The sequence below is a fragment of the Cnephaeus nilssonii genome (genome assembly GCF_951640355.1).
Source record: "Cnephaeus nilssonii genome assembly, chromosome: 2".
Lineage (NCBI taxonomy): Eukaryota > Metazoa > Chordata > Mammalia > Chiroptera > Vespertilionidae > Cnephaeus > Cnephaeus nilssonii.
The window spans coordinates 16641926-16660666 of NC_137073.1; the positions used below are offsets into that span (position 1 = coordinate 16641926).

The following is an 18741-nucleotide window of genomic DNA, read 5'->3' on the forward strand; positions in this document are numbered from 1 at the left end:
CTAGTTAGAGATTTTTTTTTTTTTTTACTTTATTTTTATTGATGTCAGAGAGGAAGGGAGAGAGAGAGAGATAGAGAAACAGCAGTGATGAGAGAGAATCATCCATCGGCCGCCTCCTGCACGCCCCCTACTGGGGATGTGCCCGCAACCAAGGTACATGCCCTTGACCGGAATCGAACCCGGGACCCTTCAGTCCGCAGGCCGACGCTCTAGCCACTGAGCCACACCAGCCAGGGCAAGAGATTATTGTTATTAGATAGTGAGAGCACCTTCTAGATGTTGAGCAGTTTTGCATGCATGTTTTCTAATCCCTAAAGCAAACTGTTGGGCAGTTTTCCCTAAGGACAGAGCCTAAGCCACTTAACATCACAGTCCCTGGAAGGCCTCGACTGTGGGCACAGGGAATGTGCTCAGGAAACTATGACATCTCAGGGACAACAGGATACAGAACCCCATAACTATACACTGAGCAACATGTACAGTGCCTGGATGGATGGATGGATGGATGGATGGATGGATGGATGAATAACAGCTGGGAGAAATGTATCTTTCTTTTCCTACAGAACTGCCTTGACCCAGCCTGGTCCCCATGAGCTCTGTCACTAAGACTGGCCTCTCCATTTCTGCAAAAGGCACCTTCTCACCGAGAACCCTCAGATGCACAAACCCAAAGTCCTTCGAACTGGATCAGCAGCTCCTGCCCTAAGGCCTGAAATACCATCACTGCCCCCAGTCCTACACTCCAACTCTCTCCCATCACTATAGCAGTAGCACAATAAATCCCTAAAATCCAGGCCAACCTCCATTCCCAGGCGGTTCTGTACATCCCTTAATCTGATCCCATTTCCCTCCCGCTCCCAACTCCTAAGCTCAAGTTCACTGTGTTTTCTGGAGCCCTCAGAAGGTGTTCAGCATAATCCCTCACATCCTTGACATCTGACAGTATCTTCTTGCTCTAAATTAGGAGTCAGCAAACTTTCTCTGTAAACTGCACATAAAAGTTATATGTATTAGTTTCCTATAGCTACTGTAATAATTATTATAAACTTAGTAGCTTAAAATAACACATTTATTCTCTGGAAGTCAGAAGTCCAAATGGGTTATATTTGGCTAAATCAAGGTGTCAGCAGGACTGTGTTCTTTTTGAAAGCTCTACAGGGGATTGTATTTCCTTGCCTTTTCCAACTTCTGGGAAGTGGCCCGGATTTCTTGGCTCATGGCCCCTTCCTCCATCTTCAAAGTGTGTCACTCCAACTTCTGCTTCTGTCATCACATCTTCTCTGACTCTTTTGCCTCCTTTCTATGATGGCCTTGGACCCACCCAAATAATCCAGAATACTTTCCCAATCTCAAGATACGAAGCAAGTTCAAAGTTTGCTTTGTAAGGTAACATTCACAAGTACTGGAAATTAGGATATAAATATCTTGGGTGGGGGGCATTATTGTGTCCACGACACCACTCTTAGTTTGTAAGCCCTACAAAATGAAGCAGAGGTGACAATATGCTGCAGTAATTTCATTCTGCAAAGAATGAAAACAGTGACTCAAACGTATCATTGTATAGTGGTGTTCACAGCATCATTATTCACAATAGCCAAAAGGTACAATCCACCCCACTGTTCATCAACTGATGAATGGATAAACAAAACATGGACTATCCATACAATAGAATATTATTCAGCCTTAAAAAGGAATGAAGTTCTGATACATACTACATCATGGGTGAACCTTGAAAACATAATGCTAAGTGAAATAAACCAATACAAAAGATCAAGTATTGTATGATTCCACTCATGTGAAATATCTAGAATAGGCAAATTCATAAAGACAGAAAGTAGATTAGCGGTTACCAAGGGCTGGAGGGATGAGTGAATGGGAAGTTATTACTTTAGGAGTATGGAGTTTCTGTTTGGGGTGATGAAAACTTTTGAAAATAGTGGTAATGATGGTACAACATCGTGAATGTAATTAATGACACTGAATCATACACTTTAACATGGTTAAATTGGCAAATGTAATGTTATATATTTTTTTTTACCACAATTTTTTAAAAAAATTTAAACAGCCACTGGCTGGTGTAGCTCAGCAGTTGAGCATCTACCCAGGAACCAAGAGGTCATTGGTTCAATTCCTGGTCAGGGCACATGCCTGGGTTGCGCGCTCGATCCCCAATATGGGGCATGCAGGAGGCAGCCAATCAATGATTCTCTCTCATCATTGATGTTTCTATCTCTCCCTCTCCCTTCCTCTCTGAAATCAATAAAAATATTTATTTTTTAAAAAAGTAAACAGCCTTGGCCAGGTGACTCAGTTAGTTGGAGCATCGTCCCATGCACCAAAGGGTTGTGGGTTCAATTCCCAATCAGGGTATGTATGGGAGGCAACCAAGTGCGATGTTTCTTTTTCTCTCTCATCAATTAAAAAAATATGTATCAGTGGGCTGGCTTTAGCTTATGCGCAGTAGTTTGCCCTCACTTCCCTCCTTATCTGGCTTAGAATTCATAGTCTATCAATATAATCATCTCACATACACTTTCCCTTTCAAGTCTAATAACCCCTCCTGCCTTGCACCTACCCCCCAAGCGGAACAGGGCTGGGAAAAGGAAATCCCACAACCTTACTGAGTGATCTTATTTTTATTTTTTTGTTAATCCTCACCTGAGGATATTTTTCCATTGATTTTTAGAAAGAGTGGAAAAGAGAGGGAAACATCGATATGAGAGAAACACATCAATTGGTTGCCTCCTGCACACAGCCCCGACCAGGGCCCAGGCCAGGGCAGAGCCTGCAAACGTGGTACGTGCCCTTGACTGGAATCGAACCCGGTACCCCTTGATCCACAGGCCGACCCTCTATCTACTGAGCCAAACCGGCAAGGGCAAGTGATCTTATTTTTAAATGCCAGTGGATCTTGGATGGCTGGTAGTCGCTTCATATTGCCCAGTACATTCTCTCTCCCACTTTCTCCTTCCTGCAACACCTCTATCACCTCCTCCTGCTCCTCACTCTCAGCTCATGACCTCACATCTGTTTCTCTGAGAAAATGGAAGCAATTAGAAGAAAATTTATCCCTAGAAATATATAACCTTCCTAGACTAAATCATGAGAATTGGAAAATCTAAATAGACCTATCAGCAATGAGGAAATTAAAACAACCATCAAAAACCTCCCAAAAAATAAAAGTCCAGGACCAGATGACTTCACCAGTGAATTCTACCAAATATTCAAAGAAGATTTAAAACCTATCCTTCTCAAACTCTTCCAAAAAAATTGAAGAGGCTATACTTCCTAACACATTTTATGAGGCCAACATAACCCTGATACCAAACCTGGCAAGGATAACACAAAGAAAACTACAGACTAATATCTCTGATGAATACAGATGCAAAAATCTAAACAAAATACTAACAAATGGAATACAATAATACCTCAAAAAATAATCATAACACCTCACAATCAAGTGGGGTTCATTCCAGGGGCATAAGGGTGGTTCAACATAATCAAATCTATCAAGGTAACCTTTTGCACTCGGATGTCGAGTGTGACTCGACATGGTTAGCATTAGAATAAAGGATTCGAGAAAAAAGCAAGCGAGTGCAAAGGGGTAATACACTATATTACAAAAGAAAGAATAAAAAGGATATGATTTTATCAATAGATGCAGAAAAAGCATTTGATAAGATACAACATCCATTTATGATTAAAACACTTAATAAAATAGGAATAGAAGGAAAGTACTTCAACATAATAAAGGCCATATATGACAAGCCTCCAGCCAGCATTATACTCAATGGTGAAAACCTGAAAGCTTTTCCTCTAAAATCAAGAACAAGACAAGGATGCCCACTCTCAGCACTCGAATATTCAGCACTAGAGGCCCGGTGCATGAAATTTGTGCACTGGAGTGGGGGGGTCCCTCAGCCCGGCCTCTGCCCTCTCACAATCTGGGACCCCTCGCTCCTTACTGCCCTCCTGCTCGCTGCTCCTTACTGCTCAGCTCGCTGCTCCTTAGCAGTGCCACGGTGCCAGGAGAGGCCAGCCATGAGCCCAGCTTCTGGCTGAGCAGTACTCCCCCTATGGGCGTGCACTGACCACCAGGGGGCAGCTCATGCATTGAGCATCTGCCCCCTGGTGGTCAGTGAGTGTCATAGCGACTGGTCATTCTGGTCATTCTGCCATAATGGTGCCTTAGGCTTTTATTATATAGACTAGAGGCCCAGCGCGCACAAAATCGTGCACGGTTAGGGTCCCTAGGCCTAGCCTGGCCTCTGTCACTGGCCTCTGCCGCCCTGCGATGCTACGTGAAGCTCCCCGCCCTGGGACGCTCTGCAATGCTCGCGGCCCCTCGTCTGCTCTGCAAGGCTCCTCCCGCGCCACCATGCTCTGTGAAATTCCCCCCACCCCACCACTGCTCCGTGAAACTCCCCCCGCCCCTTGACTGCTCCACGAAGCTTGCTGCCACCCCTTGAAGCTCGCCACGGGACGCTCCATGAAACTCCCCCCGCCCCACCACTGTTCCGCGAGGCTCCCTGCACCCTGCAACTGTTCTACGAAACTCCCCACACCCCGCGACTGTTCCATGAAACTCCCCCCACCCTGCCACTGCTCCGCTAAGCTCGCTGCTGCCCCGCAAAGCAGCCCACTGCCACCGCCACCGCTCAACTGTCCCAACTCCTGTCCCAACTCCTGCCTTCCGTCTCCCCCCCTCCCCGCATGGCAAATGGCTAGGGGGGCCGGAGGGATGTGGGGGGACCGAGAGGTGCTCCATGCACTTCATGGTGACCGGTCATCCGTTTGGCCATGACAGCACCTGGCTCTTTATTTATTATACTAGAAGCCCGGTGCACGAAATTCGTGCACGGCGGGGGGTTGTCCCTCAGCCCAGCCTGTACTCTCTCCAATCTGGGACTCCTGGAGGGATGTCCGACTGCCCGTTTAGGCCCGATCCCACCAGGGATGTCGGACATCCCTCTCATAATCCAGGACTGCTGGCTCCCAACTGCTTGCCTGCCTGCCTTCCTGATTGCCCCTAACCGCTTCTGCCTGCCAGCCTGATCACCCCCTAACCACTCCGCTGCCAGCCTGGTTGATGCTTAACTGCTCCCCTGCCAGCCTGTTTGCCCCCAACTTCCCTCCTCTGCCAGCCTGGTCACCCCTAACTGCCCTCTCCTGCAGGGTTGATCACCTCCAACTGCCCTCCCTTGCAAGCCTGGTCCCTCTCAACTGCCCTCCCTTGCAGGCCTGGTCCCTCACAACTGCCCTCCCTTGCAGGCCGGGTGCCTCCCAACTGCCCTCTCCTGCTGGCTATCTTGTAGTGGCCATCTTGTCTCCACATGGGGGCAGGATCTTTGACCACATGGGGGCAGCTATATTGTGTGTTGCAGTGATGATCAATCTGTATATTACTCTTTTATTAGATAGGATAGATAGTTCTGCCAGAGCAATAAGGCAACTGAAAGAAATAAAAGTCATCCCAGTCGGTAAAGAAGAAGTAAAAGTGTCACTTTTTGCAGATAGCATGATTCTTCACATAGAAAACCCTAAAGACTCCACAAAAAAACTAATAGAAACAACAACAAATACAATAAAGTTGTAGGATACAAAATCAGTGTACAAAAATCTACTGCCTTACTGTATACTAACAATGAAACTTCTGAAAAAGAAATTCCTTTTGCAATTGCAACCAAAAGAATAAAATACCTAAGAATAAACTTAACAAAGGATGTAAAAAACCTATATACTGAAAACTATAAAGCATTATTAAAAGAGATTGAAAAAGACAACAAAATAGAAAAATATCCCATGTTCATGGATTGGAAGAATCAACATAGTTAAAATGGCCACATTACCCAAAGCAATATACAGATTTAATACAATCCCCATCAAAATCCCAATGTCATTTTTTAAATAAATAGAACAAGAAATCATCAGATTTGTATAGAACCACCAAAGAGCCCGAATAGCCAAAGCAACCCTGAGAAAAAAGAACGAAGCCAGAGGTATCATACTACCTGACTTCAAATTATACTACAGAGCTACAATAATCAAAACAGCATGGTGTTGGCAGAAGAAAAAAAAAGACACACAGATCGATGGAACAGAATTAAGAGCACAGATATAAAACCACATGTACATGGGCAAATAGTTTTCTACAAAGGAGACAGAAACACACAATGGTGTGTAAGGAAAAAAAAAAAGCCTCTTCAATAAATGGTGCTGGGAAAATTAGAAAGCCAACTTCATAAGAACTGCTCTTGCTAAAGTCACTGGTGACCTCCAAAGGGCTCTGTTTTCTGTCTTCACCATATATGACCGTCTTGAAATTCTTTTTTTCTTGGCATATGGGAGGCTACTCCCTGGGGCCACAGTCCTCAGACCTCCCTCATCTGTCTACACACACTCCCTGCTCTTTGGACAACAGTTCCAGAAAGGACTAGTAGCTATGCAGTGTGGTTCAGAATCCAGACTCTGCCTGAACCCCAGCTCCAGGGTCGTAAAACAGAGGTCGTACAGCACTTAGCTTTCAGGCTATCATGAGAAGTTAGTGGCATGCCTGGCATCAATAAGTGTAGTTGATATATCGCTGGTACCAGGTTGCCATGGGTGGTGGTGGCCAGAGGTGTCTGAGCGGCCCAGGGAGAATGACAGAGTTTGGTGATGTGCAGGGAGGGACAGAGGAGAGGCCAACCCCCCGGCCCTATCTCCCTGTTAAAATTTGCTGCAAGTGGCCCAGCCAGAGAGGCTCAGTTAAGCATCAACCTATGAACCAGGAGGTCATGGTTCGATTCCTGGTCAGGGTACATGCCTGGGTTTCAGGCTCAATCCCTGGTGTGGGAAGCAGCCGATCTATGATTCTCTCTCATCACTGATATTTCTATCTCTTTCTCCCTCTCCTTTGCTCTCTGAAATCAATAAAAATATATTAAATAATAAAAATAAATAAAACTGCTGCAGGTGAAAGGGACAGCCATGTTGTAAGGTTGACATTGAAAATGGTGTGAAAATCAGCCCGCAGAATGCTTGCCCTTTAAGAATTAGACCTCTTTAAAGAGTGTAATTCATTAAATGCCCACAGATGATCCCTGTTAGAAACGCAGATCATCTACTGAGCTGGCACCCAGTGCCCTTCCCTCCCCTTTGCTCCCCTTCCCACAGCCCCACCCCAAATTCCATGTAGGAGGAGTGAATGAGAGTCATCAACAGGCTTTAATGATGGATACACAAAAAGTGCTCCATCTACACAATGGAATATTATTCAGTCATAAAAAGAAATAAAGTACCAAAAAAATGAAATGGAACATTGACACACGCCACAACATGGATGAGCCCTGGAAACGTGATACTAAGTGAAAGAAGCCAGACACAGGTCACACACTGAATGATTCCATTGACATGAAATGTCAAGAATAAGCAAATCTATAGAGATAGATTAGTGGTTGCCAAGGGAATGAGGGGGCGTTAGGAGGAAATGAGGGGCGAGTGCTAATCGGGGGATTCTTTTGGGGCAATGAGAGAATGTTCTAAAATTGATTGTGGTGATGGTTACACAATTCTGGATATACTACAACCTTTCAATTTTACACTTTAGATGGGTGAATCATATTTAATAAAGCTGTTATTTTTTAAATGGCTTTATTGACCCTAAAGATGGCCAAAGTCCAGGGATCCCCTACAGTAGAGGGTTCCAGAGTGCCTTTTTTTAGCCAAAGTGGGATCTGGCTGCTCTGATGGTGCCATTAGCACAGCCCTTCTCAAAACAAACGTGCCCTCATCCAGAATGGTTGGAAGCTCAGGTGAAAGATATGAACCCTAAGAATGTGGGTTTAACTGCAGCCAGGAGGGGGGACTGGAAATACAGAAGCTGCTGCAGATTTTTACTCTACACAGCAGCATTGGGGGGAGGGTAATATAGATTTTTCTCATTTTTATCTCACATGTTGCTAAAATACTATTCTTCTCTTTGGACAAATGAAGTATTCATTTCCTGTTGCCATGTAATAAATTTCCACATATTTATTGGCTTAAAACAGTACCTGTTTATCATCACACAGTTCAGGAGGTCAGAAAGCCAGGCATGGCATGGCTGGGTTCCCTGTTCAGGGTCTCACCAGCTGAAATTGAGGTGTCGGTTGTGGCTTTGATTTCATCCGGAGTTCTGGTCCTCTTCCATGTTCACTGGATGTTGGCAGAATTCAGTTCCTTTTGGCTGTAGAATGAGGTCTCGTTGGCTTGCTGGCTACTGGCTGGGGTTGGCTCTCAGCTCCTAGAAGCCATCCTCAGGTCCTTGTGCCCTGGCCTTCTCCATCTGAACAAGAGAATGTCCCAGGCATGAATCCCTCTCTCGATTCAAATCTCTCCAATTTCCTCTTCCAGAAGCAGCCAGAGAAAACTCTCTACTTTTAAAGACGCATGTGATTAGGTCAAACTAATGGAATTTGTTAGCTTGACATTATCAGGATAATGTCTCTACCTCAAGGTCAACTAGGCATATATAGCATAATCTAATCATGGGAGTGATACCCTATTCACAGGTTCTGCCCACTCAATGGAAGGGGAGTATATAAGGGCAAAGGTCATTGGGGGCCTTAGAAGAATTCTGTTACCACAGATGAGGGAAACATGAAGGAGGTACAGAGAAAGTTAAGGGACTTCCCTAATGACATACAGAGAAAGGGAGATGGAACCTAAACTGGAATCTAGGGACCCTCCCCCCACCCCAATCCTAATTTGAGGCTTTTCCTCTAAGCATGAGTGTGTGTGTGGAGGAGGGGGGGTGCAAGGTGAACAGATGGCCTTTCGAACCCCAGCATGCTCTGGTACATGTGGGACCCCAACCTGTTTAGGAGCTGGGGTGTGGGATGTGGATATAAGTTCTTGGGTCAGGAATGAAGGCCCCATAGAAGCAAAAATCCCCTGCTTGGGAGGGGATCCTGAATACTCCAAGGAAGATAGAATGGGGGGCGGGGGGGAGGGTCAGACACTCGTGCAGGGGTTTGGAGCATATCCCAATATCCCCCAATGCCCTGGTCTCCTTTCCTAGCCTAGACGCAGAGATCTTTGGGCCAACAAGGCTGGGGTCCCCCAACCACTAGAGGGCGCCTGGCACAAAGGATCCTGGGAGAGCAAGCAGAGTGAACATATTTAGAAAAGCCAAGGCAGAGATTGGGGTGGCGTGGCTGAGCTCCAGCCTCCAGCACCCCCAAGGAGGCAATGGGCTTGTTCAGAAGGCTCAAAAGGTCCTGACCTCCAGATGCCCACTTCCTTTATCCAGCTCGATCTGACTCACTTTGCTCATAAGCAAGATCTTGAAAAGGGGGCTGGTGCCCTGGCCGGGTGGCTGTTGGTTGGAGCATCATCCCGTACACCAAAAAGGTTATGGGTTCGATTCCTGGTCAGGGCACATTTCTAGGTTTCAGATCCAATGCCCGGGCGGGGTGCGTACAGGAGACAACAGATCGATGTTTCTCTCTCACATCGATGTTTCCCTGTCTCTCTCTCTTCCCCTCTCTAAAATCAATAAACATATCCTTGGGTGAAAATAAAAAAGGGGGGCTGGAGTCTACCTGCGGTGTGCCCCGTGTTCTCTGTCCCGCCTTTCTGGTTCTGTTCCCTACTTTCAGGCCCGTTGCTACAGCCCACTGGAGTGGGCTCCTGCCCTCATCCCTCTTCTCTTCCCTCCATGGTCAGCACTCAGCTCCTCCCCTCACACTCACAGTAAAGTTTCACCTCCCTCTGTGAGGGCTTTCCCCAGGGAAATGTCTCTGCTTTTCACCATGTCAACAAGGAGGAACCAGGTATGCCTGCTTCAGTGAGGTGCATTCCCTTTATAAAAACTCAACATATGGCCACCTGGCTGGACTATTTCGGTTTTAAATAAAATGGCTGTCCTAGCTGATTTAGCTCAGTAGATAGAGCGTCAGCCTGCGGACTGAAGGGTCCCAGGTTCGATTCCGGTCAAGGGCACATGCCTGGGCTGCAGGCTCGATCTGCAGTGGGGGATGTGCAGGAGGCAGCCAATCAATGATTCTCTCTCATCATTGATGTTTCTATCTCTCTCTCCCTCTCCCTTCTCTAAAATCAACAAAAATATTTATTTTTTAAATGAAATGGCTGACCACTTTCTCAGTTGATCTCGGTAAGCACAAGTTCAGCTGTGACGATCCCATCCAGAAGACCAGGAGCCTGAGGCATGGCATAGCTGGAAAGCTGGGACCTGACTCTCACCCTGAGCCCTTCCCAGGAGAGTGCAGGGGAAGGGGAGGAGAGAGCTCAGGGGCCTGGGTCAATATAAAAGGAGAGTAAATCAGCCTAGGGACCAAGGAGGTGTGGCAGGGAGGGTGAAGGATCGTCAAAGGGGCCACAAGAAACCAGGAGGGAGCATTTGGGGTTCAGGAGAAAGGTCCAAAGAGGACAACTGAGGTTGCTGTTGAGCTCAGAGGAGGTGTGCACTGTCTCTCTGGGCAGCTGACGCTCCTCGGAGGAATAGAGAGGTGAGGGAGAGAAGGAGGATGTCCAGTCCTGCCTGAGGATGGAAAAGGAGGGGGCTGGGGCTGGGCATGGCCTGGGCAGGGGAGGGACAGAGGTCTGCTCGGACGAGAAAGCAGACCTGAGAGGCTATGAGGGGTGAGGCAGCTGGAAACAGTGGCTCTCTGGAGGAGGGGGACTCAAAGCTCCAGCATGTGTGTGTGTGTATGGTGGGGGAGGCCTATGTGCAAGTGGGCGGGAGTCCTTGAGTGCCACTAAGTGCCAGCTGATGCTCTGGCGGCTTTACTCAAATTCCCTATTTCATCCTCACTACAGCACCCACGTCTGTGATGATACCCCAAGGACTTGCCCAAGATTGTCCCAGCTAGCCGGTGCCAGCACCTGGCTCCTTGCAGGCTCCTCACAACCTCCTGTGGCCTCAAGACTCACTGGGACTAGTGGTCCAGGTGCAAGAGGGGAGCTCAGCTGGGTGTGGCAAGAAATATGGAGGGCGAAGACACAGGCTACAAGAACGGACAAGGTCGAGTACTCAGTGACAGAGACACCAGGTTCTGTGGTCGACTGTCAGCGTCCAGGCAGCCGAAGGAACAAGTCCGAGGGGTCAGGGGGGCTTCAGCTTTCAGTGTGGGCAGACAGGGAGGACCAAGATAAAGCCCAGCAGGGGAGCCAGGCTACGGCAAAGGGACTGGTTTCAGGACGGCTTTTTCCTCCCTCAGCCCCGTGGACCCTGAGCCCCTGCTGCTTTTCCAGGGAGCCCACTACCAGCACATGGGGGGTTAACGTCTGTCTGGTGCAGTGGCCTCAGCAGCACAGCAGCACAAGGTGGTGCCAGTAACTCAGAAGCTGAAATGTGAGACGCTAAGGAGAAGGGCAGGGCTGGGAAAGGCTGAGCAGCCGCTGGGAGGGTTTCCCTGGCAGGAGCTGGAGGCTCCACTCTGGCGACTAGAGGTCTTCCCATCCTTGATCCACATCCCCTCCGAATGGCTGCCTCTCCAGCCTCAGGCTGTGGGCTATGGCACCCACTCAGGGTGGTCCACAGGGCAGCAGGTCTGTGCTGCAGATCTAGGGACGCGGTGGAGGACCGGGCCAAGACAACCAGCAGAGAATGCATTGGGCCCTGCCCAGCTTTGCTGGAAGCACTGGATGGGGAGATGGGAGATGGGGAGATGGGCAGAGAGCAGAGTGAGGAGGAGGACAGGGAGGTCCCTTGGGTTCCCTGCCTCAGAGGTCTGGCCTTGACTTCCCCCTCCTTGGGCAGAACTGAGTCATGGGAGCCTCCCACTGTCCCAGGGGCAGGGAGAGACACAAAGCTCCTGCCCCCTCCCCGGGCCAGGTGCCAGCCTGCCTTTGCAGTGAGGAATGACCAGAGACGAGTGGCTTCCCAAGTGTGTGTGAGGGACAGGATACTGAGTGGGCACATCTCCCTTGTCTTTTACATTCCCACTGGGAATCAAGCCCACAACCTGAGCATGTGCCCTGACTGGGAATCAAACTAGCAACCTCTTGGTGCATGGGTCGACACACAACCACTGAGCCACACCGGCTGGGCTTCATCTCCCTTTTCTTAGTTCCACAACCACCTAATCAGTGTATCAATAGGTAGTATTATGACTCCTCCACTACAGATGAGCAAATAGAGGCTCAGAGGTTGAGGAACTTGCCTGAAGCCACATAGCCAGGGTGGCAGAGCCGACTTGAACCATGGCTTGTATGACAACAGGAGTTGCACACCCACCCACCATGCCACAAGGGAAGGAAGGTGGAAGAAGCAAAGTTCACCAGCAGGTAAACCATGTCTGTGTGCCAAATCCAAGGCAAGAGATGAAAGACAGCCTTGGGATCCCAGAAAAGCAAGGTGATACAGGCTGAACATGTATTCAGAGGCAGGAGTTAATGCCCAGTCCCAGATCTGTGGATGAATCTGCAACAGTAGGGACTTCCCGTAACCACCTGAGGTGCTTCCGTGGAGCCACAGGATTACCACCGAGCACATAACTGGCACTCACCATGACTGAACATGGAGCACACCTGGGGCTTGAGTTCTGCATGAGCCTTGATGGAAGAATAAGCAACATTTACTGTGGGATAGCACTTGGCAAGGCTCTGCTAAAAATGAACCGAAACACCTCAGTACGCATCATGGGGCCTAATGGCCAAGAGCTATATCATCCCAGTGCTTCCAGCTGTGTGACCTTGACTCGCCTCTCTGAGCCTCAGTTTCCTTATCTGCAGGAGGAAGAGCATGCCGGCACTGACACACAGGGCTGTTGTGAGGATTAACTGCAGTGTTTGTCAAAAAAACACTTATATTGAGCCTGGCCAGAGTGGCTCAGTTGGTTGGAGCATCATCTCATGCACCAAGAAAGGTTGGGGGTTCAATTCCTGGTCAGGGCATGTATGCGGCTGATCAATGCTTCTCTCACATCAATGCTTCTCTCTCTCTCTCTTTCTCTCCTCTCCTCTTTCTAAACATGTCCTCGGGTGATTTTTTTTAAAAAAAAACACTTATATTGAAAACCTTCATCTTTACAAAAAAAAAACTATACAGGAATAGCAGCATCATTCACAAAAGGTAGAAACAACACAAACATCCATCGATCAATGAATGGAGACACAAATTCTGATCTATCCACACAATGGAATATTATTTGACCATAAAAAGAATGAAGTACTGCCCTAGCTGGTTTTGCTCAGTGGTTAGAGTGTTGGCCCAAGGACTGAAGGGTTGTGGGTTCAATTCTGGTCAAGGGCACCTACCCTGGCTCCAGGTTGAGGTGTGTGCAGGAGGCAACCAATAGATATGTCTCTCTCACATGTATGTTTCTCTCTCTCTTTCCCTCCCTTCTACTCTCTCTAAAAATCAATGGGAAAATATCCTCGGGTGAAGATTAACAAAAATGGAATGAAGTACTGACAGGTGTTACAATATGGATGGACCTTAAAAACATGATACTCAGTGAAAGAAGCCAGACACAACTGCATGATTCCATTATATGAAATGCCAGATGGCCATGGAGATGAGAATAACCACAGGTGCATGTGGTGGCGTTTGGGATGAGAGTCGAAGGACTTGGATGGTTGGGTGAGGATGGGCTGGCACCCACCGACCTGTGGCAGCTCAGAGGTGTGGCACCAAGCAGGACTGGCAGGAGGGGAAGACACTGAGCCAAGGAGGAGGAAACTCGGCCTAGTGCTCCATGGCCCCAAGCAGAGTCTGAGAGGTGCTTTACCTCAGTTGACAAAAGCTGGAAAGGCTTACAGCAGGCCTGCTCTCTGCCTTCCCAGGAGCCCCTGGTTTCTGCGAGGCGTCCAAGGGGCTCAGAATACTCTGAGCACCAGTTTCTTCTTCTGAGAATCCCCAAGCCTGGGTTCCTCTCCAATTCACCCCCAGGTTCCAGGGTTCTAGAGGAGAGAATATGAGATCAGCAAGCCTGTTTCAGTGCTGTCCCCAAATGACCAACATGCATTTAACGTGACATAGGAGGGACAGAGGCAGCCACTCCCAGAGCCTGGGCCCCCTCCAGCCCCAGGTAGAACTGAGGGAATAGGAAGGTGACTGACTCCCAGAGGCAGGCCTGAGCTGTAGACCAGCAAGTGAGGCCCGTACACTTCTCCTTCAACCCCTTCCCTCTCCCTCCTGCCTCTCCCCTCTGTCCTATAGAGTCCCTAAGCCCCTGGGGGAAAGCCAAACAATACAGAACTCCTTGGAGGAGAGAAAGGGGCATGCTGCATGCATGTGCACACGTGTATACACATACACACACCTGCCTGCACCATCACAGAGCAATCACATAATACCTAGATACAGGGGAGAGAAAGGAAACTAGACATGTTAGCACCCTGCCTCCTGTGGGCCAGGCAGGTACCAAGGGATTTGCATTTATTGACTAATTCAATATTTAAAAGAAGCCTGTGAGATTTCATAGATGAAGAAAATGCCCTGGCCAGTTGCTCAGTGGTTAGAGCTAGCCCTTGGACCAAAGGGTCTCAGGTTCAATTCCTAGTCAAGGGCACATATCTCAGCTGCAGGTTTGATACCTGGCTCCTGAGGGAGGCAACCAATCGATGTGTCTCTCTCACTTCAATGTTTCTCTCTCTCCCCCAGGTCCTTCCACTCTGTCTGAAAATCAATGGAAAAAATATCTTCGGGTGAGTAGTCAAAAGAAAGAAAGAAACTGAGCTTCTAAGAACTTAAGGAGCATAGCCAGCAGAATACTCAGTAAGTAAGAGCCATGGAGTTGAGCACAGTGCCTGGCATGAGCCCCAGAAGCCAGTCCTATGGAGGCAGCTGAGCAGAGTGGGGTTGTGTGCTGTTTCTGCCCACCCCCTGGCACCGGTTCCTTTGGGGGACCCCTCACTCCCACTTTCCCTGTGTGGCTCTAGGGGTGTCTACCTTGGGCTAGAGTAAGCTCCTGACCCAGACCTGTCCAATCAGCGTCAGAGATGAGCTGAGACCCAACAAGAGGCAAGCCTGGGGTCTTGCTGGAACCCAGGGAGAGCCAAGCTGGGTGACACAGAGACTACTGGATGGAGCGATGCAATTCAGTGTCCCAGCACCATTGCTGAGCACTTGACCAGCCAGGCCCTAGGCCTTTGCAGTTATATGAATTGTTAAGTAACTGGCCTTTGAACACAGGTCTGACTGCAGAGCTCTGGTAGCTTAGGGGCTGGAACACGGCTGGGGATGGGGCCTCACCTCTCTCCCAGAATCCGGGGGGGGGCGGGGGGGGGGCTCTGGACCTCCTTCTAAAGCACCTCCATCACTCAGTTTGACCTTCAAAGTTGGCATCTGCTTGCAAGAATCTGTCTCCTCTGGGAATTCAGCCTCCAGATGTCAGATCCAAGGCAACAACAGTGGCTGCACATGGCTCTCCCCAGAGTGAATCAGCCACATTCCAAAGGTGCAAACACAGACACCACGCCCTCGGCAGCCTGGGGCTACAGACTTCCTCCCCAGGCCCGCCCAGCCCCCATTCCTGCTCCCCACCCCTCTCCCCTCTTCCCAGCCAGACCAGGCTTTGGGCTTCCTTTCCAGAGACATTCTCCTGGAACTGAAACAGAGGGAAAAAGAAAGCCACTGGGGCCAGGAGACACCCTGATTCACTCTGCTCACTCCCTCCCTTGCAGCAAGCATGGACCCTAGCCCAGACCTCCCCCAGTTATCAGTATATACAGGGTGGGGCAAAAGTGGGTTTACAATTGTTTGTATGGAAAATAATACAATAATTAATAAATAATAATACAAGAGTAAACTCTGTGTTTCACGTCCTCACAACTATAAACTACTTTTTCCCTACCCTGTATGGGTTCATTCACTCTACAGGTATTTATTGAACACCTACTGTGGGGTAAACCAGATACAGACAAGCCCCTGACCTCATGGAACTCAGCCCAGCAAGAGTCAGACAAAATCGGCTCCACAGAAAGTAATTCCAAGTGTGGGAAGTGCTAAAGAGGAAAGAAAGAAGACACCGAGAGTGATGGCGAGTGACAAAGGGAGGGTTATAAGGTTGGGGGGGTGGGGGGGCATGCTCTGGGATATCACATAAGCTGAGGCCTTAAGGATGAATCAAAGTCTCCTCCACAATCACTTCTCCACAACCATTTCATGAGAATTACAGCAATGTAACCGCAAAGAATCTCCCCCAGTCACTCAGCAAGTTCTTGAGTCCACTTCCTGGTGCCTTCTGTCAGCATTAATGCAGGAAAGTCTGGCTAATATTTTGAGTAAGAGCTTTATTGAGATATAATTCACATACCACACCATTTACCATTTTAAAGTATATAATTCAGCCCGGGCTGGTTTGGAGCGTCGGCCTGAAGACTGGAGGGTCCCGGGTTCAATTCTAGTCAAGGGCACATGGGTTGCGGGCTCGATCCCCAGTAGGGGGCATGCAGGAGGCAGCCAACCAATGATTCTCTCTCATCATTGATGTTTCTATCTCTCTCTCCCTCTCCCTTCCTCTCTGAAATCAATAAAAATATATATTTTTTTAAAGTATACAATTCAATGTTTTCTGTATATTTACCATGCTGTGCAACCATCACTACAATTAATTTTATGTCCGACTGGCATGGCTCAGTGGTTGAGTGTTGACCTATGAACTAGGAGGTCACAGTTTGATTCCTGGTCAGGGCACATGCCCAGGTTGCAGGCTCCATCCCCAGTCCAGGGTGTACAGGAGGGAAGTCAATCAATGATTCTCTCTCATCATTGATGTTTCTATCTCTCTCTCCCTCTCCTTTCCTCTCCAAAATCGATTAAAAAATATTTTTTTAAAAACACAATCAGCCCTGGCTGGTTTGGCTCAACGGATGGAGGGATGGAGCGTCGGCCTGCGGACTGAGGAGTCCCAGGTTCCATTCCGGCCAAGGGCACATGCCTGGGTTACGTGCTCCATCCCCAGTAGGGGGCGTGCAGGAGGCAGCCAATCAATGATTCTCTCTCATCATTGATGTTTCTATCTCTCTCTCCCTCTCCCTTCCTCTCTAAAATCAATAAAATATATAAAAAAAAAAAAAAAAACAAAAAAAAACCACCACACAATCAGCCAAAACCGTTTGGCTCAGTGGATAGAGTGTCAGCCTGCGGACTGAAAGGTCCTAGGTTCGATTCCGGTCAAGGGCATGTACCTTGGTTGCAGGCACATCCCCAGTGGAGGGGGGGAGGAGTGTGTGTGTGTTCAGGAGGCAGCTGATAGATGTTTCTAACTCTCTATCCCTCTCCCTTCCTCTCTGTAAAAAATAAATAAAATATATTAAAAATAAAAAAATAAAACCACAATCAATTTTAGAGCATTTTCATCACCCCAAAAGAAACCCTGTATCCATTAACAGTTATTCTCCAATCCCTGTGCCCACTACCCCTGACAACCAGTAGTCTACTTTCCATCTCTATTGATCTACTTATTCTAGAGATTTTATAGAAATGGAACCATCCAGTATGTGGTCTTTTGTGCAAGGCTTCTTTACTCAGCATAATGTTTTCAAAGTTTTTTCATGTTGTAGCATCTATCAGAACTTTATTCCTTTTCATGGCTGAATAATATTCCATTGGATGGCTAGACCACATTTTGTTTACCCACTCATCAGTTGATGAACATCTGGGTTGTTTCCTGCTTCTGGCTATTGTAATAATGCTACTATGAACACCCACGTACAAGTTTTTGCCTGGACATATGTTTTCGATTCTCTTGGGTATATACCTAGGAGTGAAAGTGCTGGGTTAAATGGTGACTCTATGTTGAGGGACTGCAAGACTATTTCAAAATGGCTGCACCATTTGACATTGCCACCAGCAGTGTGTGAGGGTTCCAATTGCTCCCTATCTTCCCGATGCTTATTATTGTTTCTCTTTTCTTGTTATAGTCATCCTAGTGGGTGTAAAGCAGTATGGTTGTTGATTTGTAGTTCCCTAATAAAGCCTATCTTCAGCCTGGCCTTGGATGGTACTCCCATTCCTTCCATGCCAGCACTGCCACTGCCCCCATCCCCTTAGGATTCCATTGTCTTCAAGCCCTACACCAGGTCCTGCTGTGATCCACTTCCGACTTCACAAGGGTCAAACGCACACCAGTCCAATTCAGCCAATGTCTACCTCTTGAGGCCTTCAGGTGCAAGAAATAGTACGGAGGTGAGATAGGGGGTCCTGGTCTGTGCCCCCAGGACAGACAGTGAGGAAGAGGGGCCCTGGGCAAGCATCTACCGTTCCTATACATTTCTTCCCATGTGTCCTGACCAAAATGTAAGCTCCATAAGGGCAGAGCTTCCTCTGTTCATTCACTGCTACATCCCTAGGTAGTAGACATGCCAAAATATTTCTTGAATCAATGAACTCGAGATGAAGAAAGAGAACCCATAGCACAGGGGTACAGGGATAGAGTTGTTAGTGATTAGAAACTTGGGCTCTGGAGTGAAATGATTTGCATTAGAATAACCCCACTTCTGCTGCTTTATAGCTTTGTGCTCTTGGGCAAATCGCTTGGCTTCTCTGAGCCTCCCTCTCATCTTCAAAATGGGTCTGACAGCAACAATCTATCTGACAGGGTAGTTTTGAGGATTAAATAACATAATACAGATCAGGCAATATTATATTCCAAGGACCCTTAGAGATGAAGCCACATAATGTCAATCCTCACAAGAGCCCTGTGAGACAGGACTATTATTACCACCTTCCACATTGTAGAGGAGGATACAGGAACTCTGTGGGCTCAAGGAACCTGTCGGGTCATGAGGCTGGTGAGGGCAAAATCAGGA

The 18741-nt window shown here is 48.0% G+C and overlaps 1 protein-coding gene across 2 annotated transcripts in view; it reads right to left on the reverse strand.

Annotated features, from left to right (window-relative positions):
• Nucleotides 1-18741, reverse strand: part of TFAP4 (transcription factor AP-4) — a 38080-nt gene that overhangs the window by 15455 nt on the left and 3884 nt on the right. The window contains exons 2-3 of one of the 2 annotated variants that reach the window (XM_079785129.1): nt 13716-13887; nt 8109-8305 (exon numbers count right to left, since the gene is read on the reverse strand). Coding sequence is in view for 1 of the 2 variants with exons in the window: in XM_079785128.1 (XP_079641254.1) it covers nt 8034-8044 (11 nt within the window). In the remaining variant the exon portion in view is untranslated. Of the gene's footprint in view, nt 1-8033; nt 8306-13715; nt 13888-18741 lie in introns of both variants that reach the window. The other variant, XM_079785128.1, reaches the window with a different exon arrangement.